Raw genomic sequence first — 27208 nt, 5'->3', positions numbered from 1 at the left:
TTACTGGCAAAAATCAATGCTGATAGTTGCCGATTAGTTGTTTTTTTTATTCCTCCTTGTCTCTGCCTGTTATAGTATAGCCATTTTTTTACATTCTTCAAATTGAATTTAAAAACTATCAGCCGATTAATCGGTTATCGGCCTTTTCCACCACCTTAGGTATCGGTATCGGCAAAATCCACTATCGGTCGACTTCTCTATTGGTTACAATTAGAGGTAGACCGATATATCAGTATTATCGATTAATTGGTGCTGATAGTTGCTTTTTGGAAGTATTGGAAGTACTTCATATCTTGTGAATAATAATAAACCTTATTCCTCATTAAACCTCATCTGGTGAAATATATATACAAACTCTTCATTTGGTGAATATAAAGGCTATAAAAATCTAAATTTGGTAAATATAGAGCATTTTAATGGACCCAAGTCTCTCACTTCAAAATAAGAGTCCCTTGTGTGATTTAGGCCTGTTTACAGTTAAAAGTTCAACTTTATGCACAATCTCATTACTTAATTTTTTGGTTTATTATTGGGATTTTGGTTGAACAATAAACTGAAACTGGGATATTATTGATGTTGGACTCTTGTAGCATCTATGTCTTTGCCTGTTATAGTATAGCAACTTTTTAACATTCTTCAAATCGAATTTAAAAACTATCGGCCGATTAACCTAACCCTAACCCATCGGCAAAATCCACTATCGGTCATCCTCTAGCTACAATGCTCGATTTTGAAAAAAACAAAACAAACAAAAAACACACGCACATTGTGAAAAATTTAAGACATGATTATAGTATACTTAACAGGAATTCTGTAACTGAGACTTTTCACAGTTATTTAATTGCGGCAGCCATAATTATAACCTCGATTATTATATCAATCAGTTGTGCAGCCCTACGAGAAGGTGTTTTAAAGTAAAATTTCACTCAAAAATGTCATCAATTACACGCCATATCTTTCAAAACCTGTATGACTTTCTTCTACGGAACACAAAAGGAGATGTTTAGTAGAATGTTGACGCTGCTCTTTTCCTTTTGAATTGACCTCCTTTTTGGAGTTCAGCATAGAGGTAGACCGATATATCAGTTTTACCGATTAATCGGTGCCAATAGTTGCTTTTTGGAACTATCGGTTATCAGGAAAAATCTGTCGATAGTTGAAGACCGTTTTCTCAGCATTTAGTAATTTCAAAATAAGAGTCCCCAGTGTGTTTCTGGCTGGTTTATACTTAAAAGTCCCGCGTTATGCACCAATCTTCATTTTTTCTGGTTATTATTGGGATTTTGGTTGAACAAGAAAATGCATCTGGGGTTTTATTCATTTTGGACTATTTGTCTTTGCCAGTCATAATAAAGAATAAGAAATTTTTTGACATTCTATAGATCAGTTTTAAAAACTATTGGCCGATTAATCGGTTATCAGCCTTTCCCACCACCTTAGTAATCGTTATCAGCAAAATCCACTATCGGTCGACCTCTAGTTCAGTAGCATCAGTCCTCATTCACTTTCATTGTGTGCAAAAGAGCAGCTTGAACATTCTGCAAAATATCTCCTTTTTTGTTCCACAGAATAAAGAAAGTCATACAGGTTTGGAACAACATAAAAGTGAGCAAATAATGACAGAGTTTTCATTTTCAGAAAATGTGAGACACTTCATGAGTCAGAATGAATCTCCTCCCACACACACACACACACACACACACACACACACACACGTAAACATTCTGTCCTGCAGCTGTGGGCCCTCGAGGAGGTCCCTGTCTCTCTCTCTCTCTCACTCTCTCTCTCTCTCTCTATCTCTCTCGCTCTCTCTCTCTTTACCTCGCCCGCCCTCCCTTGCCCACTGTGTGTGTGTGTGTAACAGAGCAGTGCAGAGCTGCTGCTGCCCCGACACTCCAGCTGGCTCTCAGAATGTGCGGAGCAGCGCACCGGTGCTCTATGTGGATTTAACTCTCTCTCGTGTGGAATACCGTTGGAATTGTGCTTGGAATACTGTAGGGTTTTCTGTGTATAATCAAGGATGACTTCTGAGCAGCGTGTGTGGATTACCTGAGAAGAGACGTGTTTCTCTTTAACCTCATGCATCTCCTCTTGGCTCGCAGTAACACTGGAATACTGTCCCTGGGATTGTGATTAGCTCACAGAGTTTAGTGACCATGAACTCTGGAGTCGCAGTGAACGCTGGCAGGGAATCTGCAGCAGAGGGGAACGAGGTAAGATGTGTTAGGTGAGATGAAGGAACGCTGTTTGGCACGCTGTCCTTGAGATCTGCAGCTTGTGTCTTTAAAACGGTGTCTTCAGAATGCATGCAGCACATTAACACGCTAAATAGACAACCTTAAAAGAGTATTGTTGTTTTCTCACCCTGTGGTTTCTCCGTTATCTTTTTGTATGTCCATGTCACTTTTAAACTTGTTTGAGAGCTTTCAGTGAGTGTTGTGGAATTTCATGTTGTTCTACAGGCATGAAAACCATTCAGTTCCAGTTATAATGGGCTTCGTAACGTTTTAAAGATACAGGAAGTCTAAGATTACATTGAAGGACTTTGTTGGCGTGTCTAGATGGTGACCCTTATTCTGCAAAAAAATCTTGCAACATTCATACAGTGTGTTTGTTGTGTTTATTTGTAGTTTTGTATAGCAACCCTAACCCCTAGAGCTGGGTATTGATACAGATACACAAGCTCTCGATTAGATTCCTATTCCAAACCATTTGGGTATATTTCAGTTATAATGTCCATTCTCTCTCAGATAATGCTGTTAATCATACAAGGGACCTTTTAAAGGAATATTCTTTACAGCCCAAATAACACATGTTTTAACAGAAGAATTAATGTAAGAGCTTTTATAAAATTATAAGATTCACATTTTTGCCCTTAAACCCTCCAAAAATTGGCCTCATTGACTTCCATTGTAAGTGCCTCACTGTAACCTTGATTTTTTTTTATTTATTTTTTTTTAAGAAAGGAGGAACAAGTCAGAATTATGTTTGAAACCATAATATTCTTTTATCTTGGTACATTTATAAAAATATTAATATTAAAAATTAAAGAATAATTTAAAAAATATATATTTTTTAATATTATTATTATTATTAATAATAATGATGATAATAATAATAATTAAATGTATTAATAATATTAATGTAATTAAATTTTATGTTAGTTGATATTAATTATATTTATATAAATAATAAAATGTAAATAAAAAAATAGTGTTATTATTAGTTTGTCGTCATTTTGGTAACATTTAATTTTTTATATAATGTACAAATCCTTGTACTCCATCAATAAATAGGATGTCTTGATTATATTGCATATGTAACTTTTCTTACATGTTTATTTTTACATGCATAATTTGTACTATTTAAAAGTATTTCTGTTGATGTATAGAACAAGTGTATAAATGGTACTGTCTCTTTAAGAATAGCGTCAGTTCAGCGAGCGTCTCACTGAAGTGTTTTTTTCTAGCGTATGTTAATGCGAGCTACTTTACGGCATCCGTGCGGCATGTGTTTAGAATTAAATGTTAATTTTGTTTTGTTTTTGATCAGCAACTGACTGTTAAGAACAGAAAGGATATTAAAAGAGACATTCTTTTTTTTTGTTTTTTTTCTATAATTTATTTATTTTTTGTATAGATTTTTCTCCCAATTTGGAATGCCCAATTCCCAATGTGCTTTTAAGTCCTCGTGGTGGCGTAGTGATTCGCCTCAGTCTGGGTGGTGGACGAATCCCAGTTGCCTCCGCGTCTGAGACCGTCAACCTGCGCATCTTATCACATGGCTTTTTGAGCACGTTGCCACGGAGACATAGCGCGTGTGGAGGCTTCACGCCATCCACCGCGGCAACATGTTCAACTCACCACGTGCCCCACCGAGAACGGCCCACATTATAGCGACCACGAGGAGTTTACCGCACGTGACTACCCTCCCTAGCAACCGGGCCAATTTGGTTGCTTAGGAGACCTGGCTGGAGTCACTCAGCACGCCCTGGGATTCGAACCAGCGAGCTAGCGAACTCCAGGGGTGGTAGCCAGCGTATTTTACCACTGAGCTACCCAGGCCCCCAAAAGAGACATTATTTGATGATGAATGGTTTGTGTGGATCTCGTCTTTGGAGACACATTACACGGAGCATAACCAAACCTTTACTCTCAACGCAGTGAAAAGTTTCTTCACCACTATACTACTCAATCACTTCTGAGTGAAATCTGAAAAATTACCAGCAAGTGGAGAATCACAGACATTTTTAGTCACATAGCACGAAATGTTGGTCTCATATGCGATATTGAGTTACTCAGTATCGAGATTTTGAAAAATGAAGATTCATTGGAAAATCGAGCTTTTTACCCAGCCTTCAGAAAACGATCTTGAGGGAATGAAAAAGCAACAGTTGTCATACAACACTTGCTTGTCAGTGACTGCTCGTCTGTTTTATGAGCAGTTGTTGTTGCTGTTTGAGTTCCAGAGATGTGTATTGGAATCTTGTCCACATATCGCTTGGAGCGTTTGATCAACACCAAATCACAAGAAAGCAGCGCTTAAAGGGAAATTCTGTCATCATCATTAACTCACCCTTATGTTGTTCCATTGAAGAAAGAAAGTCATATGGGTTTTTAACAACATGAGGGTGAGTAAATGATGACAGAATTATCAGTTTTGGGTAAACTGTCACTGTAACAGGGAACACCTGTGATTTGGACGTGTTAGCGTAACATTTTAATGAGTTTATCTGGAATCTTGCATTGAACAGCTGGTGCTTGTCAACTAACGTTTGTTGTGTGGCCGAGTGAATAAAAGCTTTTGTTTAAGGATGTTTACAGAAATCGTCCAGAAACCATTGATCAGGGATTGGTTTAGAAACATCTTAGAACACTTAAGGAATATCTCAGGGGATTTTATCAACTGATTGTCTATTTGCTGCATGTGTGGTATGCTGTTAATTACAACAAAAAATAAATACACTTGCAATGGATGCCTAATAGGCAAATGTTATAATCTGTAAGACTTTAGAGGTGATTTTTTTGGATGTTAAAATACTTTCTTGTATCTCAGTTCAGAGTCAACTATAAGTAATCCATTGGTAGATTAAATTCCTGAAAAGTATACAACACTGTGACTCTGTGACGCCTTTAAACGCTGCTTTGTTCTATCAAAAATGGTGTAATTATTCACGGAAATAGCCATTTTCATTTCAAAAATGGAATTTCAACTAGTGAAAAAGATTGTTATTTTTTATATCTCTCACACTACAAAAGTATTTTTGTCTTGTTTTCCAGTAAAACCAGCTAAACATTCTTAAAACAAGATACATTTACTTTAGAAGAGAAAATGAAACAATATTTTTAGTCTTGTTTTCAAAGAAATCAAACAAAATATATGCTTATTAAAAATATATATGTATTTGCTAATGGGGTAATGAAAAACTCGATTTAAGGGGAAAATACATTTATTTTTCTTACCCCATTGGTAAATAGTTTTTTCTTGTTTTTAGCATAAAACCCTCCAAATTTTGTACGATTTCTGTTAAATGAGACCATTTTGCTTCTCGAGTCATTTTTCTTGTTTTAAGGCTGTTTAGATATTTTTACCGGAAAATAAGACAAAAATACTTTGTAGCATTTATTTTTATTTTTTTTGCAGTACATTTACTCCTGTTCAAAACGCAATTACAGATATAATTAATTTCTTACTAGTTTTTACTCCACATACACATGAGCTATGTATTTCTTACTAGTAAAAATGATCTTTTTTTTTTAACCCTTAGAGGACAAAAATGTTCATGTCAAAAAACTGCCATAATAATATTATATATTAATATTATTTTCCACTTTCACGGACTTTCACGGACCCTTTAAATGCCAGTTTGTTTACATAATGCCACTGTTGTTGTTTTTCTCACACACACACACACACACACACACACACACACACACACACTCACACACACACACAATTTTAGCTGCATCATTTATTCAATTGGCCTGCAGTGCTCTATAATACACCAAACAGAAAATAGGGGAAAAGCATGTATTTGCTCCATAGGCTAAACATGAGAAAAATGGCGCCATCTGGTGGAAAATATTACAAATGTAAATTTTGAAGCCAGGGCTCCGGAATGAAAGCATAATATCATAGAATTCATGATTTTATGCTTTAATGGCACTAGGATCAAATATTGCAGTTTTAATGGGTTTCAATGGAGACATTTTTGTCCTGAAGGTCCTGAGTGTAACTATTTTGTGTACAAAGTGTATTATAGATGTATTATAGGAACTGAGGTTGAAATATCAAAATTCCCCATAAATACACACCTTTGACAAAATGTATGCCGTTGGCATTAACAGCCAAAATGATCGAAAAAAAACCCAAATTAAAAAGACAAAAATGTCCCGAAAGTCGCACAAGGGTTAAATATCAATAATTACATAATTACTATTGCAAATGTCTATTCCTGATGTCAATAATTAAATTACAACTAGTAAAAATGGCAAATTTTTTATATCTGGAAAAGGGATGCAAATTTTGGAAAATTCTTTTAACCGACTAATCGCGAGTTTTAACCTGTTACGAACCGGTTAACCGATGAGCCATGAATCAAACCAAAGTCACCAAACAGGCATGACAAAGCTCTATACTGGCTGAAACAAAACAGGCTCACATGACACGTGCATATTTAACAATAGTTAGTTATTACATCAACATTCGAACGAACAACCTTATATTTCCTTCTTATATTTAGTAACAAACAAATTTGTAATGGATCGCTTGCACGCCATATTAACCTACGAGGTGATAACTTTAACAGTATAATGGTAGAATAAAAACAGTTTTTGCCTACTCACAAATTATGCTGCTGGGCAATCCTAATAGTTTTTGTTCCCCCAAAAACCCGATCTCATGAAAAGTTGTACATAATTTAGGAGTTGGCTATTTCGTATGGTCTCGCACGATGTTGTTCCCATAAACTTGTACGACATCATCCCGGATGTCTAATGTGTAAGCGCGAGTTCCACGCACGGGTCGATAAGGACATACTTATTAATATTATGCCCTTACCCAAACCCCTTATCTAAACTTAACCAATCAGTAGAGTGTGTAAACATGATAGGAAGCTGTTGTGTGTGACAGAAGCAAGTAATTGTCACATATTAGATGGAAACGATGTCCAGCGATGTCATTGGCTGTAGTGAAAGTCGTAGGAATTCAAACGAGTGCAGTCGCACGATATCATACGAATTATCAAAATTTCTTCCGAATCCTGCCGATTTCGCCATGAGAGTGTGTTGTGTATTTACATGGGCAGGGGTCAGTATGGTACGCAGCTGGTTGACGGTAAGCGCGGTGCCTGAAACCCTCTCTGAACGCACTGACGTCCCACTGCGCATCGCTCTCCCTTCTCCCGTGGAACTAGGGTTGTAAACATATGCACTTATATGTCGAGGCTTACAGATGTTTGTTTTTTAAATGGTACCGCATTGCACTTGTGCTACTACTAAACTCCTATTTGCATCGGAACATGTCATCTTCACGGACAAAATAATCCCATAGCGTGCCACACACTTCATATTTCAAGAAAGTGGTTTACTTGTTAACAGCGCCCTCATGTGTACATAACGTCCTATGTGATTATCCCATCAAATTACAACTGTTGTTTCTTTAATTGACCTGTCGGTTAATTTTTAACCGATAGTATTAGTCGAAAAAATTGTTAATGCCGGTCAATCAGTTAACTCATGTGACTCTACCCTCCCTAGCAACCGGGCCAATTTGGTTGCTTAGGAGACCTGGCTGGAGTCACTCAGCATGCCCTGGATTCGAACTCGTGACACCAGGGGTGATTGTCAGTGTCTTTACTCTGAGCTACCGAGGCCCCCGATTAATTTTTTTAATCGAATTAATTACATGGTATGCCAATGAATTAATCGCAATTAATCGCATACATAAATATTTGCCGAGAAAGCCCCTCAAATAACAGTAATTCAGTGTAAATTGATTAAATAATTATAAATAATTATATTAAAATTATACATAAAATATATATTGTAAAAGTTAAATAAATGCATTACATTATTTTGGCACACAAGTGAAACATTAAAAAAGACAATACAAAAAAAGTGGCTTTAGAATGCAATATATTGTTGATTTGCATATTATTTAACATAAGCCAATAATTGTCTGCGCATTATAGAGCTGGAGTTACGCTTACTGCCCCCTGCAGAAAACAGGTGGTACTACTACAGGTGGTTTTGAAGTTGGCATCTCTGTTCATAAGCACATAGATTTTAGTTTTACCGTCCCATTCCTGAAATGCCTAAAGCCTAAAATGAAAACTACAATATCTTATCGCAACCTGAAATCAATAAACACGTCCAGTTTCTATGCTGCTATCTCTGTCTCCTCTCTGCCATCCTCTGTCAACCTTTCCAGTCCTGATGAAATTCTCTCAGTCTATAATGAGACCATCTCTAGTGTATTGGAAGCATTCGCCCCGGTAAAGACTAGGCTCGGTCCTTCCACTCATTCCTCTCCATGAGACACCCCCAAACTCCGAGTAATGAAAGCTAAGGGCAGGCGCCTTGAACGAATTTACAAGAAAACATGCGTAACTTGAGGCCTATCTCCAACCTGCCTTTATTGGCTAAGATATTGGAAAAGGTGGTTGCCGCTTAGTTACAGTCTCACTTGGAAAAACACAACCTTCATGAATCTTTTCAATCGGGTTTCCACCCCCTTCACTGTACAGAGACATCCCTCTTAAGGGTAGTAAATGACCTCCTTCTCACATCTGACTCTGGTAACCACCTTCTCCTAGTCCTCTTAGACCTTAGCAGAGCTTTTTATACTGTTTGCCTCTCCATACTCCTTACTCGCCTATCTGCTATTGGTATTACTGGTACTGACCTTTAGTGGCTAACTTCATATCTCTGTGACAGGCAACAATTCATCAGTATTAACAAACATAAATCTCGCTCTATATCTTTCTCACGTGGTGTACCTCAAGGATCAGTTCTTGGTCCGCTTCTGTTTCTTATCTACATGCTTCCGCTTGGCCAGATCATCCGTCGGTATGGTCTTAGTTTTCATAGTTATGCCGATGACTACATCAAATCTACATCGCCTCCCTGTCCAAATCTGTATTTCTACACATTTCCATTACTGCTTGCCTCCACGATCTTAAAGTCTGGATGGCAGTGGGGGCCTGGGTAGCTCAGCGAGTAAAGACGCTGACTACCACCCCTGGAGTCGCGAGTTTGAATCCAGGGCGTGCTGAGTGACTCCAGCCAGGTCTCCTAAGCAACCAAATTGGCCCGGTTGCTAGGGAGGGTAGAGTCACATGGGGTAACCTCCTCGTGGTCGCTATAATGTGGTTCTCGCTCTCGTTGGGGTGCATGGTGAGTTGTGCATGGATGCCGCAGAGAATAGCGTGAAGCCTCCACATGTGCTATGTCTCCACGGTAACGCGCTCAACAAGCCACGTGATAAGATGCGTGGATTGACGGTCTCACACGCGGAGGCAACCAGATTGAGGCAAGTCACTACGCCATCACGAGGACTTAGAGCTCATTGGGAATTGGGCATTCCAAATTGGGGAGAGAAAAAAAAAAAAGTCCCAAAATCCCTGGTCTTTTCACATCATGAACTCCCCATTGACATTGATGGTGTTCTGGTTAGGACTTCACCCACTATATGAAACATGGGCATGCAATTTGACCCTACCGTGTTTTGAGGCCCTTATTAGCCATCTTGTTAAATCATGCTTTTTTCACCTCCGCAATATTTCCCGCTTACGTTCTTCACTCACCTTTAATGATTCTGAAACTGTCATCCATGCTTTCATAACCTCTCGTTTAGATTACTGTTTACCTGCAAATGTGCTTCACTGCTTACAACTTGTTCAAAACTCTGCTGCTCATGTTCTCACACACAAAAATAAATCAGAAAAAAACTACACTGGCTCTCTATTACCTATCGCATCCAGTTCAAAATTCTTGTCTTAGTCTTTAAGGCCTTTCATGGACCAGCACCTTCATATTTGACTGAATGAACCCATCCTTATGTCCCCGTCCACACTATTAGATCCAGTGCTGGAAACTTGCTTGTCATGCCTAAGTTTAGACTATCTACTGTTGGTGGTAGGGCTTTCAGCATTGCTGTACCTAAGCTTTGGGACACAGTGCCTCAAAACCTCAGTGAAACTACATCGCTCCAGATCTTTAAGACTCAATTAAAAACTCATTTATTTAAACTATGTTTATCAACTGACTGATCCCCGTAAAGCTGTTGTCTCTGTATTATTATTATTATTATTATTATTTGTGTTATGTATGCTTGCTTACATGCTTGAAATTACTTCATATGTTAATTTCTGTTATATGTTAATTTCTGTTTTTGCCTATGCTTTGTGAAGCACCCTTGGGTACTTAAAAGGTGCTATAAAAATAAACATAATAATAATTATTATTATTACAAGCTTGAATTGCTCAGATATAAGGAATATTCCTTATTACATTTAGGATCAGTACTTTATTTTAAGTATGTGAAATGTCAGAATAATAGTAGAGAGAATGATTTATTTCAGCTTTTATTTCTTTCATCACATTCCCAGTGGGTCTGAAGTTTACATACACTTTGTTAGTATTTGGTAGCATTGCCTTTAAATTGTTTAACTTGGGTCAAACGTTTTGGGTAGCCTTCCACAAGCTTCTCACAATAAGTTTTGAGGTCTTGAGGTCAGGGCTTTGTGATGGCCACTCCAATACCTTGACTTTGTTGTCCTTAAGCCATTTTGCCACAAATTTGGAGGTATGCTTGGGGTCATTGTCCATTTGGAAGACCCATTTGTGACCAAGCTTTAACTTCCTGGCTGATGTCTTGAGATGTTGCTTCAATATATCCACATAATTTTCCTTCCTCATGATGCCATCTATTTTGTGAAGTGCACCAGTCCCTCCTGCAGCAAAGCACCCCCACAACATGATGCTGCCACCCCCATGCTTCACGGTGTTCTTCAGCTTGCAAGCCTCACCCTTTTTCCTCCAAACATAACGATGGTCATTATGGCCAAACAGTTCAATTTTTGTTTCATCAGACCAGAGGACATTTCTCCAAAAAGTAAGATCTTTGTCCCCATGTGCACTTGCAAACTGTAGTCTGTATTTTTTATGGTGGTTTTGGAGCAGTGGCTTCTTCCTTGCTGAGCAGCCTTTCAGGTTATTTCAATATAGGACTCGTTTTACTGTGGATATAGATACTCGTCTACCTGTTTCCACCAGCATCTTCACAAGGTCCTTTGCTGTTGTTCTGGGATTGATTTGCACTTTTCGCACTAAACTATGTTCATCTCTATGAGACAGAATGCGTCTCCTTCCTGAGCGGTATGATGGCTGTGTGGTCCCATGGTGTTTATACTTGCGTACTATTGTTTGTACAGATGAACGTGGTGCCTTCAGGCATTTGGAAATTGCTCCCAAGGATGAACCAGACTTGTGGAGGTCCACAATTTTTTTTCTGAGGTCTTGGCTGATTTCTTTTGATTTTCCCATGATGTCAAGCAAAGAGGCACTGAGTTTGAAGGTAGGCCTTAAAATACATCCACAGGTACACCTCCAATTCAGTACACCTCCTATCAGAAGCTAATTGCCTAAAGGCTTGACTTCATTTTCTGGAATTTTTCAAGCTACTTAAAGGCACAGTTAACTTAGTGCATGTAAACTTCTTTTAATTGATATAGTCAATTAAAAGTGAAATAATCTGTCTGTAAACAATTGTTGGAAAAATTACTCGTGTCATGTACAAAGTAGATGTCTTAAACGACTTGCCAAAATTAGTTTGCTAATATTAAATCAGTGGTTAAAAAATTAATTTTAATGACTTTAACCTAAGTGTATGTAAACTTCTGACTTCAACTGTACAGTGTATATATATATATATATATATATATATATATACAGCTTTAAGTGTGATGGTTATACTTTCTAAACAGTGTGGTAGCTAAATATTTTAAATGTTTATTTGCAGTGCTGTCCACTTGCCTGCTTCACTTCCAATACAAGTGTATTTATGTTGTTAATCAACACCATGCCATAGATATGGTACATAAACATTATGAAAGGAAGGAAATTCTGAGATTAATGCAGCAGAACTAGCATTCTCCACAGGTTTTAATTTTTTTATGTTGTGGATAACAGGAATTTCACTGTTCTCACGCTAGACAGCTTGTGCACTCCTCCGGCCAGCAGATGCAAGACAGATTTCTCTTTATCTAACCAGGAGCGTCTCTCCTCCACGCTGGCATGCAGCCAAAAATAAAGGGGTGTTTGATAAGCACAGGACGGCTGTCTATTTTTATCCCTCCTTTGCCCCTGCACACTGATTCAGCACCGGTGTTCAGCTTCTTAGCTGTTATGTGCCTTATCCAGATCTAAAGGCTCTTTTGATCTGGATATCTCTGCTTGAACCTTTTTGGACACTCTAAAGGCCAAGGCCGTGAGCTACAGACGTGCAGGAGTGATGTTGAGAATCAGACTCTTGGGGGAGAGTACAGAGAGGACTGCTGACTCCCGTCACATCACTAATCCAAAGATCTGTTCACTAGTGTTTAGCGAGAGTTAACCGCAGCCCTGTTCTGCCTTCTTTCTGAACGGAAGAATGAAAAAAAGCAGGGTGTAAAAAAAAATTAAAGCTTGAGTATAAATATTTAAATTAAATATTTAACGTGAAACTAGACTTTTACATTTTCTGAAAGAAAATAATCAATAAAATATGAGTGGTGCTTCCCTGCATAAAAGGGAATAAATAAATAAAGTAGTCTAAATTATTTTTTTGTGGTAATCAACATTATGCCACAAATGCTGTCGATTGAGCTTAACTTGTATTGGATGCGGAATATTCCTCAGTATTTTAAAGGGGATGAATTTAGAGACAACTTCCCAAAGTTACTGTTAGCACGTTAAAGCACAGCACACCATTAGTACGTTAGTGACATTTAAAGCATCACCTAAATGTCACTAATCAACTAGTTAGTTGTTGATGACTCATCCCTTATGTAATTTGACATCATGTCAGCCAGTGTATGGTCTCGCTTAAGGACATTAAAATTAAACTAAAGGTTCAGTACTAGTTAGTTTGTAAGTCAGTTGCACCACCATTTCTTAACATAAGACTTGTAGATGAATGAATGAATGAATGAATGAACGTTACATACTTTCTGACACTACACTCCAAGCGCTTTACACAGTGAATCAAAGTAGATCACAAGTTCTCCGTAAATCAGTTTGTAGTCGCATGGTATGATGATTGTCTTTATTGATCCAATAAGTAACTACAATAAGTAGTTATCTCGTTACGGTTGATGTTCAAACCCTTTTTGTCTCACATAACTGTCTGCAGTAATAAATTGCATTTCCTTTGAAATACAAAGCCACTGCTTTCCAACAAAAACATTGCTGCACACCTGAAGTTTGCCAAAGACCACCTTGACACTCCACAAAACTACTGGGACAATGTTTTGTGGACTGATGAAAGTAAGGTTGAATTGTTTGTGAAGAACATGCAGCACTACGTATGGCATAAAAAGGGCAGCGCATACCAACATGAAAACATCATCCCAACGGTGAAATACGGTGGAGGGAGCATCATGATTTGAGGCTGTTTTGCTGCTTTGGGGCCTGGACCGCTTGCCATCAGAGGGAAAAATAATTTCCTTAGTTTATCAAGATATCCTACAGGATAATGTCAGGGTGTCTGTGTGCCAGCTGAAGATCAGTAGAAGTTGGGTGAAGCAGCAGGACAATGACCCTAAACATCGAAGTAAATCCACTACAGAATGACTTCAAAAAAAGAAAATCCACCTTTTGGAGTGTCCCAGACAGAGCCCAGACCTTAACCCAATAGAGATGCTGTGGAATGACCTCAAGAGAGACACCAGACATCCTAAGAATATGTCTGAGCTGAAGCAGTTCTGTAAGGAAGAATGATCCAAAATTCCTTCTGAATGTTGTGCAGGTCTAATCCGCAGATACCGGAAACACTTGGTTGAGGTTATTGCTGCCAAAGCAGGATCGATCAGTTATTAAATCCAAGGGTTCACTTACTTTTTCCGCAGCACTTTTTCAATTAAGACATGTAAGATTATAATTGTTTGTGTGTTGTTTGCTTAAGCACATTGTGTTTGTCTATATTTGTGAATTTGATGAAGATGAGATCACATTTTATTATTACCAATTAATGCAGAAAACCAGCTAATTCCAAAGGGTTCACATACTTTTTCTTGCCACTGTATATATATTAATACAATAGACTGGAAAATGTCATGTTAATTTATTTTAATATGCTATTTATTTTGTATGTGTTGAAACATTGCACGCCAGGTACAACGGGCGACACACACAGGAAATTGCTTAGTTTAGATCGATTTCATGCTGAAGAGCTGCTAAGAGGCCTGTTTTATACATAATGTTCTCTCTAGTAAATGTTAACGAGTTTAAAGCTGAAGTATGTAATTTCTACGACACTAGCGCGTCGAACGAAATTGCAAAATAAACAGTGTTTTCAAAGCTTCTTCCTGAATACGCCCCTCGTCTGCAGTTGTTTAAACAATCGGATCGTTCCGGGTCGCTCAAAACAAACACAGAGAAAATTATGTAATTTTTTTAGAAAATGAATCTATGAATGGCTTACTTATAGTTGTCTCAGCATATTAAGCTGAAATAGAAATGCTCAAATACTAAGTAGTGCGTAAATTGTAACTTAGTGCCTATTTACGCTGTAACTTACGCAAGGCTGGTGCGACCGGCCTCAGGTCCTTAGATATCAGTATTGGCATCGCCCACTGGAAACAACAGATTGGTTGATCACCAGTTTTGGGCCAATTTTATGAGGTGGTAAAAGTGTCAATAAGCCTTCAGGATGAGAGAAAAGAAGCTAAAGCTAATAAAGCTTCTAATCATCCTTTCTTTCCTGACTGCCAGTATTTCAGGGCTCTGTCAAACTCTTGAGCTATCTCTATCCTCACGCTGTGTCACTCCATCGCATCTTTGAGCGGCTAGTTCAGGGTACTAATATCCCAGATTTACCGTCATCCCTAGCGCTTCCATCAGACTGACAAACGGTGGGGAGTAAAGCTCGCGCTCAATCACGGCTGATGCAGTCGCTGGTCGTAAAACACTTGGGTCTCTGATCGATGTGAGGTGTGGTTGTGAGCGGAGCGGTTCTCATACCAGAGAATGAGAGGAGGAGAGTGTGTGTTTTGACTGGCGAGGTGGGCTGTAGCTGTGATTTATGGGGCTTCTGTAGGGAAGACAAACTCAGTCGAGAGGAAAAGAGGGTGAACGGGGGTCTCCAACACAATTTACAGACCCCTGTGAACAGTGGCCCAGTGTAGATATGAAACAGGCCTTTATTTTTATACTCATTTACAGCATGATTATTATACTCAGGGGACTGGTAAATCTGCAGTGTTTTATTTGGTTTATTTGTCGGGTTCTGTTCATTGAGAGAGAAGAATATTAGTAGGGCTCCTTGACTTAAGGTAACTCATTAGTTCATAATGTTAAAGGAATATTCCGGGTTCAATACAAGTTAAGCTCAGTCGACTGCATTTGTGATGTAATGTTGATTACAGCAAAAAATTATTTCTCTGTTTCTTTAAAAAAAGCAAAATCGAGGTTGCAGTGAGGCACTTACAATTGAATGGAATAGGGCCAATTTTTGGAGGGTTTAAAGGCAGAAATGTGAAGCATTTCTGTGGAGATGAGAGAATGAAGAAATTAAATTACATTTTCAAATATACACAGAATCTCAATGGTGTTTAATACAAAATCATTTAATAAAATTTTGTATTAAATTTTATGTTATTATTTTATTTATTTACCAAGACTAAAGAGAGATAAAGAAAGAAAGAAAGAAAAGAGAGAGAATTTTTTTTAAGTATATGGAAATATTTTGATATTTAAAATGTTATTTTTGATGTCATTCTACCCCTGTGCAAAATTTTCCAAAAAAGTAAATCATAAATCCCTATTTTGTTATATGATTCAGAGTTAAATATAAATAAATGACTTTCTAAGGTGTATGAAGCACAATTTGTATGACAATTAATCATCATAATCACAATTATATCTTTGACAATTAATCGGCATAATCACAGTTATTTATTTGACAATTAATCACCATAATCGCAATTATTTCTTTGACAATTAATCATCATAATCGCAATTATTTCTTTGAAAATTAATCGCCATAATCGCAATTATTTTGTTGACAATGAATCGCCATAATCGCAATCATTTCTTTGACAATCGCCATAATCGCAAGTATTTCTTTGACAATTAATCGCCACAATCACAATTATTTCTTTGATAATTAATCGCCATGATCGCAAGTATTTCTTTGACAATTAATCGGCATAATCACAATTATTTCTTTGATAATTAATCGCCATAATCGCAAGTATTTCTTTGACAATTAATCGGCATAATCACAATTATTTCTTTGATAATTAATCGCCATAATCGCAATTATTTCTTTGACAATTAATCGGCATAATCACAATTATTTCTTTGATAATTAATCGCCATAATCGCAAGTATTTCTTTGACAATTAATCGGCATAATCACAATTATTTCTTTGACAATTAATCGCCATAATCGCAATTATTTCTTTGACAATCGCCATAATCACAGTTATTTCTTTGACAACTAATCGTCATAATCACAATTATTTCTTTGACAATCGCCATAATTATTTCTTTGATAATTAATCGCCATAATCGCAAGTATTTCTTTGACAATTAATCGGCATAATCACAATTATTTCTTTGATAATTAATCATCAGCCAAATGTTATAATCTTGACAGCCATAGCTAGCTGGACCTCAGTGTAATCTAAACTCATGTTGGAACACAAAAGGTACATTTTTAAACCATTCCCTGGCCGCTCTTTTTTTATATAAAGAGACTGGTACTGTCAAGCTCCAAAATGAAAAAAAAAAAAAAAAACACAAAAGTATATTATAAAATATTCTCTCTCATAATAGATTCTTTCACATATCGATTGGTAAAATACTGTTCTCTGGCACAGACAGTCTGAACATTGAACTCATGCCAGTGTGCCCGCAGCAGCCAGAGAGCTTTGCCAAGATATCTGAGTGGAAATTCACTGTTTGTCATCTCACTTAAATATTTAGCAGATGTCTGTTCTTTCTAAGAGCAAGTTGAGAGAAATTGGCTGGTAATTTTTAAGATGTTTGATGCAGATTTTTTTTAAATCATGTTAGTGATGTTGATGAAGCTCACTATACAGCATTGCCCTATATGACTTATGCTGTATTTCTGTCAAAAAAGATGACATCACATTATTTATGACTCAGGTGATTGGCTCCATGAGTTATTTCATTTTTCATTTCTAAGCATGTGTTAGATGGTGATTCTCTACAAACCCATCAAGAAAATATCCTGGTCATATTTGACCCCAAATCAATACAAAATTTCAAGGAGCACAATACGACGATACTTGAACAAAAATGAGCTGCATGGTCGAGTTGCCAGAAAGAAGCCTTTACTGCGCCAATGCCACAAAAAAGCCCGGTTACAATATGCCCGACAACACCTTGACACGCCTCACAGCTTCTGGCACACTGTAATTTGGAGTGACGAGACCAAAATAGAGCTTTATGGTCACAATCATAAGCGCTATATTTGGAGAGGGGTCAACAAATATTGTGCTCCTTGAAACAACCACACCGTCTTTTTCCAGAGCAGCCTGTATTTCTCCTGAGGTTACCTGTGGGTTTTTCTTTGTATCCTGAACAATTCTTCTGGCAGTTGTGGCTGAAATCTTTCTTGGTCTACCTGACCTTGGCTTGGTATCAAGAGATCCCCGAATTTTCCACTTCTTAATAAGTGATTGAACAGGACTGACTGGCATTTTCAAGGCTTTGGATATCTTTTTATATCCTTTTCCATCTTTATAAAGTTCCATTACCTTGTTACGCAGGTCTTTTGACAGTTCTTTTCTGCTCCCCATGGCTCAGTATCTAGCCTGCTCAGTGCATCCACGTGAGAGCTAACAAACTCATTGACTATTTATACACAGACACTAATTGCAATTTAAAAAGCCACAGGTGTGGGAAATTAACCTTTAATTGCCATTTAAACCTGTGTGTGTCACCTTGTGTGTCTGTAACAAGGCCAAACATTCAAGGGTATGTAAACTTTTGATCAGGGCCATTTGGGTGATTTCTGTTATCATTATGATTTAAAAAGGAGCCAAACAACTATGTGATAATAAATGGCTTCATATGATCACTATCCTTAAATAAAAGACAGTTTTTTTGCATGATCAGTCATATTTTCAAAATCAATTCAAAATTTCACAATTTCTGCCAGGGTATGCATACTTTTGAGCACAGCTGTGTGTGTATATATATAATACCTTTATATATATGTGTGTGTGTGTGTGTGTGTGTGTGTATATATATATATATATATATATATATATATATATATATATATATATATATATATATAATGTATATACTTCACAAAATATAATGAAGCCTACATTTAGGACCATTAAGAATTTTTAGCATTGTGACATTATTCTCAGGACACTTAAGCACATTTTACCCCCCAATTCTCATTACCATAACATATCTGGACGTTTTACTTTTACTCTATTCATTGTTTAATATGATGATTCTGATTAGCATAACACATTTTTACAATAACGTTATGTATTATAGTAAAAAAAGATGCTTTTGTAATTAGTGTTGTCATGATACCAAAATTTCAGTAGTCGGTACAGATACCAGTATAATTTCACGATACCATTATTTTGAATCAAACTTTTATTCTGACATGAGTTGAATGCTCTGTCATCTACTACAAGCACCGCATGCAATGCTCATAAAATGTGGTGTTTTGAGTGGATGAGCGGCTTCACACTTTCACTTTGCAGCGTGCAGCACATGCAAACTGTATATTTATTTAGTTAAATTGCATCCATTTTGGTTTAATAATCAAACTAGGACATATCACAATTTTAATTTGATTAATTGTCTATTTGACATTTCATAGTACTAAAGAAACACTGGTATCCTTACATCTTTTTTATTGTAGTATTGACTTAATACCGAAGAACCGGTACTTTTGACATCACGGGTTGTAATGATTTTTTCATTCAAATCAGCGAAAATGAAAGGCAGTACCAAGAAAGTGCTATGATGTATAAATTACAGTTTAAAAATATATATCTTTTTACATTACTGTAATGAATATATAATGACCATATTTTTTTGCTTAGCGATAATGCAAATAATGTCATCATGTAAAACCTCTTAATGGCCCCCTTACATTTTCTACATGCAGAATATTATTTCTATTTGTTTCTTTTGGAGTAACACAAACAGGTCATTTTCTTGACAGAAAATGAGAATCAGCCTATAGTGTTATGAACATAATGTATGCTCCAGTCAATGCATATTTAGTATTACAGTCTCTGATAAAGCAATGGATAAAAGTTTAAAATCAACCCTTAATCCTAACTTTTATCAGATGAAATGGAAATATGTTAGTGATTAGTTTGATCACCATTGAAGAACTAAATGGTTTTCTGAGTACAATAAACTGAATCCCAAAGACCTTTAATCCGCTGTTTATAAATCTGCATTTCAGCAAACGATCTCGTTTGTAATTTGTCAGAGTTATTGGTGGTTTTGCGGAATTTAAGACTCATAATTGATTTCAGAGAAATGCCGACACACCCATTATGCTTCTAGTCAGCACTTAATTCACTCACTGATGTTTTTTATAGATTGTGGATTAGTTTCATTTAATAACAGTAAAGCTCTGGCTTTCCTATTCATCTGTATGTCCTGTTCTCAGTCTCTCTCAACCTCAAGCCTTCTATTTATAACATTAAAGACTGCTCAGATGCTGCTGTGTGTTTGAATGCTGTTTGAAAGTGAGTGTGTGTACGCTGATGGCTCTGTGAGCGAGTGTGTAAAGAGATAATTCACCTTTCACAGGCTATTAAGCTCGAAAACGAACATGTGAGCACCTCGGGCACCCTTCTCCCCTTGCAGTCAAAATAAACAGACTATTTACACTCGCGCTTCAAAAAAAGCTCACCTCAGAGGACAAAATGTCTTTTGTTTCTAGGGAGAGATGGAGTTGAGTGACTGGGTTGGCGCCTCAGGATTTGTAGGTGAATACTGGACTGATTCTGTTACTTGCATAGAGAAGTAATGGACTTCAGTCAGGGTAGACGCCATTTTTACAAACTGATCTCACTGAATTCAGCAACAGTTGCTCGAAAGTTCTTCATCTAAAATCGGTCTGTGCTTACTGAAATTCGAATCGCTGCCCCCAGTGGCCGAAGCTGGAAGTGCTGTGCGTGGGAGCTCCAGTTTTCAGGTGAAATGTCCACAGGGTGGCGCCAAAAGGCATTTTTAAATTGAGTTGTTTTCAGTTGTAAATTATGTAATGCATATTTTATTAACCATACACCCAAAACCAAACCCTAAACCTAACCATCAGTGAAGTAAAAATGCAATCTTAAAAGGAAAATGCAACCTCTGAATTGTGTTTATCATTGAAAATGTGAACATGATTGCTCTGTTGCGTCACAGGAAAAGACGAACACACTTGAATTGATGCAAAAATGTTTGATGGAAGATGGTGCATGTTAGTAACTGGCAGAATGGGGGGGGTGATGTCAGGGAACTGGAACATATGATAGCAACATGTCGACTTCCTGTGTGATCATGCTGATTTTTAACGTGAATGAGAATGAGGCTGTAAGGAATAAACGTACGGTTTGTTCAGTAGATTGGGATGGGAGACATGGTTCTGTTACTTAGGCCACATCCACACTAATATATTTTCTTATTTACCACAGTTTTCTGTTTCCTAACTTTATCGTTTTCCAAAGTATGCGCTAGAGAGCGATTTTGAAAGTTTTACATTTTTAGACAGTTTTTTTTTTTTGTTTTAATCTTTTGATGAAAATTTCGTCGTCATATTCATTACTTTTAGTCAGTTTCACTTTAAAATGGCTTATACCACGGTTCTGTTGAATGCTTGATTCTAATTGGTTGACGGACGTTCTAAGGTGTGCAATTATTTTTCAAGGAAGCGCACGGCTATAAAGTAGTTCCAGGTCTTGACCGCATAACGGTTCCATACATCACTTCGCCAAATTAATACAGTTATTTCAAAGAGCCCTACAGGCTACCACAACAAAATATCCAACTAAAACAAAGTCATTGGTTAAAGTTAATCGGTTAAAACAATGTCTAAAATATCCTACATTTATTTTATTTTCGGTTAAAAAGAGCCCTCGCGCTCCCTCGTCTCCCCCGCACTTACACGCACACACACGCATGCACACGTGCACCCCCCCCCCCACACACACACACACAGAGAAAAGCAGCACATCCTTCGTTGCTAGTTCTTACATGATGTTTTCGAATTAGCAACGAAGGCTTGAGCTGTATTAAAGCTAGATACACTTGATCAATACAACAGTTTCTATATTATCTGAAATATCTGTGTGAAAAACCCTCACGCTCCCCCTCTCATGCACACACACGCATGCACACGTGCACCTCCCCTCCCCCCCCACACACACACACAGAGAAAAGCAGCGCATCCTTCGTTGCTAGTTCTAACATGATATTTTCGAATTAGCAACGAAGGCTTGAGCTGTATTAAAGCTAGATACACTTGATCAATACAACAGTTTCTATATTATCTGAAATATCTGTGTGAAAAACCCTCACGCTCCCCCTCTCATGCACACACTCCCACACTCGTGGACACACAGACATTATACGCATAATGCACACACTTAAGGCCCATACTCGTGAGAGAAAAACAGAGTCGTCATGTCAGCGCACTCCTGCATCTCAGTGGGGATGAAGAAAGTAGTGGTTAAGGTTTACAACAGGAATATGGCGACACGCACAAAAAAGATAATCCCAGAAGGGATCTCTCATTTTCTGAGTTTCTTTCGATTCCTCAAATACAAACTCACACACACGTGCACAAACGCACTACCTCATTACTCCAGTAAGTCCTCGAGTAAAGCAGCGCAAGCCTCTGTTGCTAGTTCTAACGTGACGTTTTCGAGTTAGCAACGAAGGCTTGAGCTGTACGCTGAATCCGTGGCGGAAGAAAGTAGTTCTACTCATGAGCATTTTAGGGACGAAAACCAGAAAATGTCTTGAGATAAATCCCTGAAGGTTAAAAAATGGAGTACATTCACTTGCATTGTTTAGAGGTGGGGGCCTGAGATTTAAAAATCTTAAATTCTGTTTTGATGAAGAAAGAAACTCAGATACATCTTGGAAGGCCCGAGTATGAGTTAATTATCAGCAAATTTTCATTTTTGGGTGTACTATTCCTTTAATTTAAACGTGTATCAAACATATAATTATACAACTAAATACAACCGTCCATGCTGTGAAAACTTGAGCTCCTGAAATAATACAGGGTTTTCTGCAGGTCTGTAAAAAGTCTTAGTCTTAAATTGCCCTTTTGCAGGTTTAAGGTCTTAAATCAGAGCAACAAGTCTTAAATTCATAAGGTCATGAATTTGCGCATATCTTTTGAAGCATTTGTCTAAGATTTTGTCTAAGAAGTTATTACACTCCTCCTGATGATGCAATTGGACCGCTTAAATTAAAACTCCGCCCATTACAGTGGCCGCCATATTAGATTATGACGTTTAGCGTTTATTTGCTACTATTCCTTAAAACTTTACCCGATTTGCCTAAACAATGACTCAAAATAATCTCCAGACTGATCCGCACATATTGAATAATACCAACTTTTGATTTAGTTGAAAAGTTACGTTAACACAAATTTAACGATGTCGACATGAAACAGGAAGTGAGACTATATGTTGCCAATGGTTTGTCATATTGAAACGAAACTTGGTATACTTCATCGGGACCATGATCTGAGGGTACATGCAAAGTTTGGTGACAGCGCCACCTATGGGTCAATACATTTGAAAAATTGATATTTTTGTCCGTAACTTTTGAACCGTATGTCCTAAAATCACGAGTTTGGTGTCTATGGATTCCTCGGGTCATGAGGATTTTCAAGGCCATACTGCCTCTGTGATACTGACATTGATTTTTATCTTAAAGTAAAATATCTTTTGAATGCATTGTCAGATTTATAAGAAATTTGGTATGCATCATTGACATCATGTCCTGAATGTACCTGAGCAGTTTGGAGACAGCGCCACCTACAGTTCAAAAGATAATCCACACTTGTGTGTGGACACCAACCTTGGCATGTCTTTTGGCCGTTCACCAATCATGTCAACTGAGTGGCACAGTGTGTAAATATATATAATTGGCTAATCTATGACTTTAGGGATTTAGATTGCAGAATCATAGGGAGGTTCTTATAACAATCATAGATGCTCCTGTTGTTGAGCTTCTAGATTTAATGACTGAAAAGTTATTTGAATAAAATCTTGTTTTTATTGTTTGGTGGTGATAACTTATATTTTATTCCAGAGCTTTGAAGTATATTTTTGGGTGTTGTTTAAACACTATTCCAGTGAAACAGCAGTGTCGTAGAGGAATATAGCTGATATAATGCGTCTGATCAGAAGGTAAAAGTTATTTCCACATTCTGGTGGATAGGGGCAGAGGTATTCAAGCTGTATCATGTTACTTTTTGTTAAATGAATTAAAAAGTAATGGAGATCTGTTAAGTTGAGTTTTTAAACTTTAGTGTGTTTCTACTGTATACAGTATATATGACTGTTCTTGTGCTTCCTAGGCATTTACATTTAGAGAGCGATGCGATGACATTGTTCCCTTAAATTTATTCCTTGTATTTCTTTAGTTGGTCTTAAAAAGGTCTTATAAAAGTCTTAAATTTAGCTTCATAAAACCTGCAGAAACCCTTTAATAGCATACAATTAATATACTGAACTATTAGATACTTTTCAGAAGTCACTGTATTTTGAATTCTTCATGCTTTAGCGACTGAAGCCAGTTAAGGAATATTGCATTGCGTGTTGCACGTTTTTACGGAAAAAGTGTATTCGCAAATCATGTTACACATTCTGACTAGCACATAACTTCAAGTTCACTGTTAGTACATATATGGTGTGGATAGGGGTGCCATGGTGTGAGTTTTGACAGTTATATTACCATCTGAGGATGAATCGTGGTTAACCGGTTTTAAGATTATTTGCACATTTTCACTACACTGAGGCATATCACAATTGAACATGTTAGTGGACGCATTTACAGAACACGTTGCAGAATGTTTTCATATTTTATTTAATATTGCCAAAATTATCCACATATAATGCTTTTTTTCACTAAAAATGTAGGCGCATAAGTTCAAGTCAATGAGGCCTACAAACAATAAGTTCCAAAAATAAATACAAAACCTGTGTTAATTGAAAGAAAACAAGTTGACAAAAGATTTAATCCAATATTTGGTAATAATATAGCATAATGAGAGATTTATAAGCAATTTTTAATAGGTCGGCCATTTTTGACCGGGAACACCAAAAGTGTAACAAAGTTTAAAAAAACCCACAAAATGTAAAAAAAAATTGCAATTTTTTGATACCTTGTGTGAGCAAGGTCAAAGTTTTATTCCAATACGATAAAATTAACTTGCATTTTCATGCAAAAGAAAATACTCTTCAGGTCAAAATGACTGGAAGAAAACATGAAGGGTTAACAGTGCTTGTGTTTTTTGGGGATGCAGTTTTAAATGGTTGTATATTTAAGCTGTGAAAATTTCAATTAAAAACATTTTGCACAGAATTTCATCATTAAAATTTCAATAACACATTTTCACCTTCTAAAGTTCAGTTCCTAAATAAATAAATAAATAAATAAATTAATCTTTATTATTCAACAGGTAATATTCGGTCCATTATATTTCGCTTTACAAATTCAATTCAGTTGGAAAATCAAACTTCTACATCCTGCCATTGCAGGAAAAGCAGTAGAAGTGCCAATGCACAATCTTCACTTGCTTCTACAAGGCTTCACTACTAGGTGGTGCAATGAATCGGGTGTTGATGAAGATCAAGAGCAACTGTTTTTCCTGCAATGCCGGGATGTTCAAGGTTGAATTTTCAACCGAATTTAACCCCTTATACTCCGCACACAATTTTTCACACTCAAATTTAAAAGCTCACCATTCACACATATTGTGGACTAATTGCAAAAAAATTGGTCTCATTTTTCAGAGATCCCCCAAATAAATAATAAGAATAAAAATAATGTAATTATTCATAAATAATATTGTATGTGTTTATAATCTTATGATAAACAAATAAAATAAAACTTTTTTTGTTACCCTAACTTTATCAACATGTAATTCTGGTTCTGGTTAATTTTTTTCATCAGTAGTCAAAAACATTTTTTCTAATGATTTGTTTTGCATGCTTTTGCTTTTTCCTTTCCATTTTGTTCTGGACATCTAAGATATAACATTGGATTATTCACACAAGCGAGCTCACAGCAAGTAAACAATGGCTCATTTTTTTTAGAAAACTTCCTAAGGTAAAAGCAGATATAAAGTTTTTAGCTATTTGGGGCTTACAGCAGCAGTTATTGGAGCATAAATGAGACATTTGTATTTGATGACATACAGAAATCATATTTCACTTTGTGATTCTTTTGAAAGTCTTTTGATCTGTGGTATTAGTGCAACACAATAAACTATACAGTCACATTCCTGAGAGTGAGAACTTTCATTAGATATATGACTTGTCCATTTATGTGCTATGTGAATTTTCATATAAATATTTCTATCCCATTACCTCTAGGGGGCGCTAATTTTCAACGCGGATGTTTTGAGGCCTTATTTTGTTATTTTTAGTTACATAAATGCAGAAGTGATGGTTATTACTTAAAATTTCAGATTATAAGCTTTCAAATGATACCTCATATGCCTGACTTATGTATACGGGACTTTAACGTTTTAAGCGTAAACTTTTTTCGCAATATAGCTTTTTTTTCACCAACGGATCCATCGGGTTTAAGGGGTTAAACCACTGAAATTTCAGAGGCAAATTTGCAAAGCGAAATATAATGTATGAAAAATCGAGTTGAGTAGTACTAAAGACGAAATAAAAAATAACCTGTATATTTTGGAACTGAACTTGGTGAATTTTTATTATTGAATTTTTTGTGAAATGTTTTTAATTGAAATATTCACAGCTTAAATATACAACCATATGAAATTGCATTCCCAAAATATGCATGTACTGTTAATGCAATGGTTGTATTTATCAATTAGTGCAATTTAGTGAGCTTTTTTGTTTCAAAGACATTTGTCATTAATATACTTCCATAGAAACAACATTTCTTTTTAATTGGAGATGCCTAATGCACAAAGAAACTGGGTTAGAACTTGTTTTGATTTTTGAACTGCTAAATGTTTTCTGTTTCATATGGAAATTGTCTTTGTTGTTGTTGTTGTCCGTGAGGCGTGTTCATTCTCTGCCTCTGACTTAAGCTGAGTTGAGCCATTCTTCAGGCATGTTGGGTGGAGATCCTTTTTCCTGATGGGAATCTTTAGAATGCCAGACAGTGGTTGTCTTTTCCTGTGAGTGTTTATGTCCTGCTTAAATTGCTTCTGTGGGAATTTCGAGTTTGGGACTGTTCCTTTAAATATCTTTAAATATGTCTCACGCTTGTCCTTGTCAAAGACTTTGATGTCCAATGTGTTGATGTCATGACCTCTGACATTTACCTCTGCTTGGGGGTTAGAGATCTGAGAGATGTTTGTAGCTGCAGGAACTTACTGAGGTTAAAACCCACATGCTGTGTATGTGACGAGACTCAGGTTACTAAAGCTGTGGTTTATTCACACCAAGGGCGACAGAGCAATGCGAATCGTCAGTGATTGTCACATAAAAACGAATTTTCTTCGGGCTCTGTGAAAAGTTTTCATACCTGAACGGAAGCAAATGACACAAATTGACCCATTTGATTTTCCGCAGCAATATGTGCCACTTTGTTGGCCCATTTTTGCTTGTGTGCTTTTCGCAGAGCGGACAAAAGAACGATGAATGTGGCCAAAAAACACAGCTCTTTGTTTTCACAAGGGTCGCACCCAGTGTTAAGGGGCTTTATGGATTGTTGTTTAGATTTAAAGGCTTTAAATTGGTTGCCAAATTTAATGCTTGGTGCTCAGATTGGTTGAA

At 36.8% G+C, this 27208-nt stretch overlaps 1 protein-coding gene across 2 annotated transcripts in view; it reads left to right on the top strand.

Annotated features, from left to right (window-relative positions):
* Positions 1 to 27208, top strand: part of LOC127423252 (colorectal mutant cancer protein) — a 171985-nt gene that overhangs the window by 33302 nt on the left and 111475 nt on the right. The window contains exon 1 of one of the 2 annotated variants that reach the window (XM_051667425.1): positions 1964 to 2213. The exons of the other annotated variant lie outside the window; for it this stretch is intronic. Coding sequence (XP_051523385.1) covers positions 2157 to 2213 — 57 coding nt within the window. The 5' untranslated portion in view covers positions 1964 to 2156. Of the gene's footprint in view, positions 1 to 1963; positions 2214 to 27208 lie in introns of those variants that run through there. 2 annotated transcript variants of the gene reach the window in all.

This window comes from Myxocyprinus asiaticus, chromosome 3 (genome assembly GCF_019703515.2).
Source record: "Myxocyprinus asiaticus isolate MX2 ecotype Aquarium Trade chromosome 3, UBuf_Myxa_2, whole genome shotgun sequence".
In the NCBI taxonomy this organism is placed as follows: domain Eukaryota; kingdom Metazoa; phylum Chordata; class Actinopteri; order Cypriniformes; family Catostomidae; genus Myxocyprinus; species Myxocyprinus asiaticus.
Note: the sequence above shows the minus strand (reverse complement) of the source record. Positions and strands in the feature narration are given on the sequence as shown.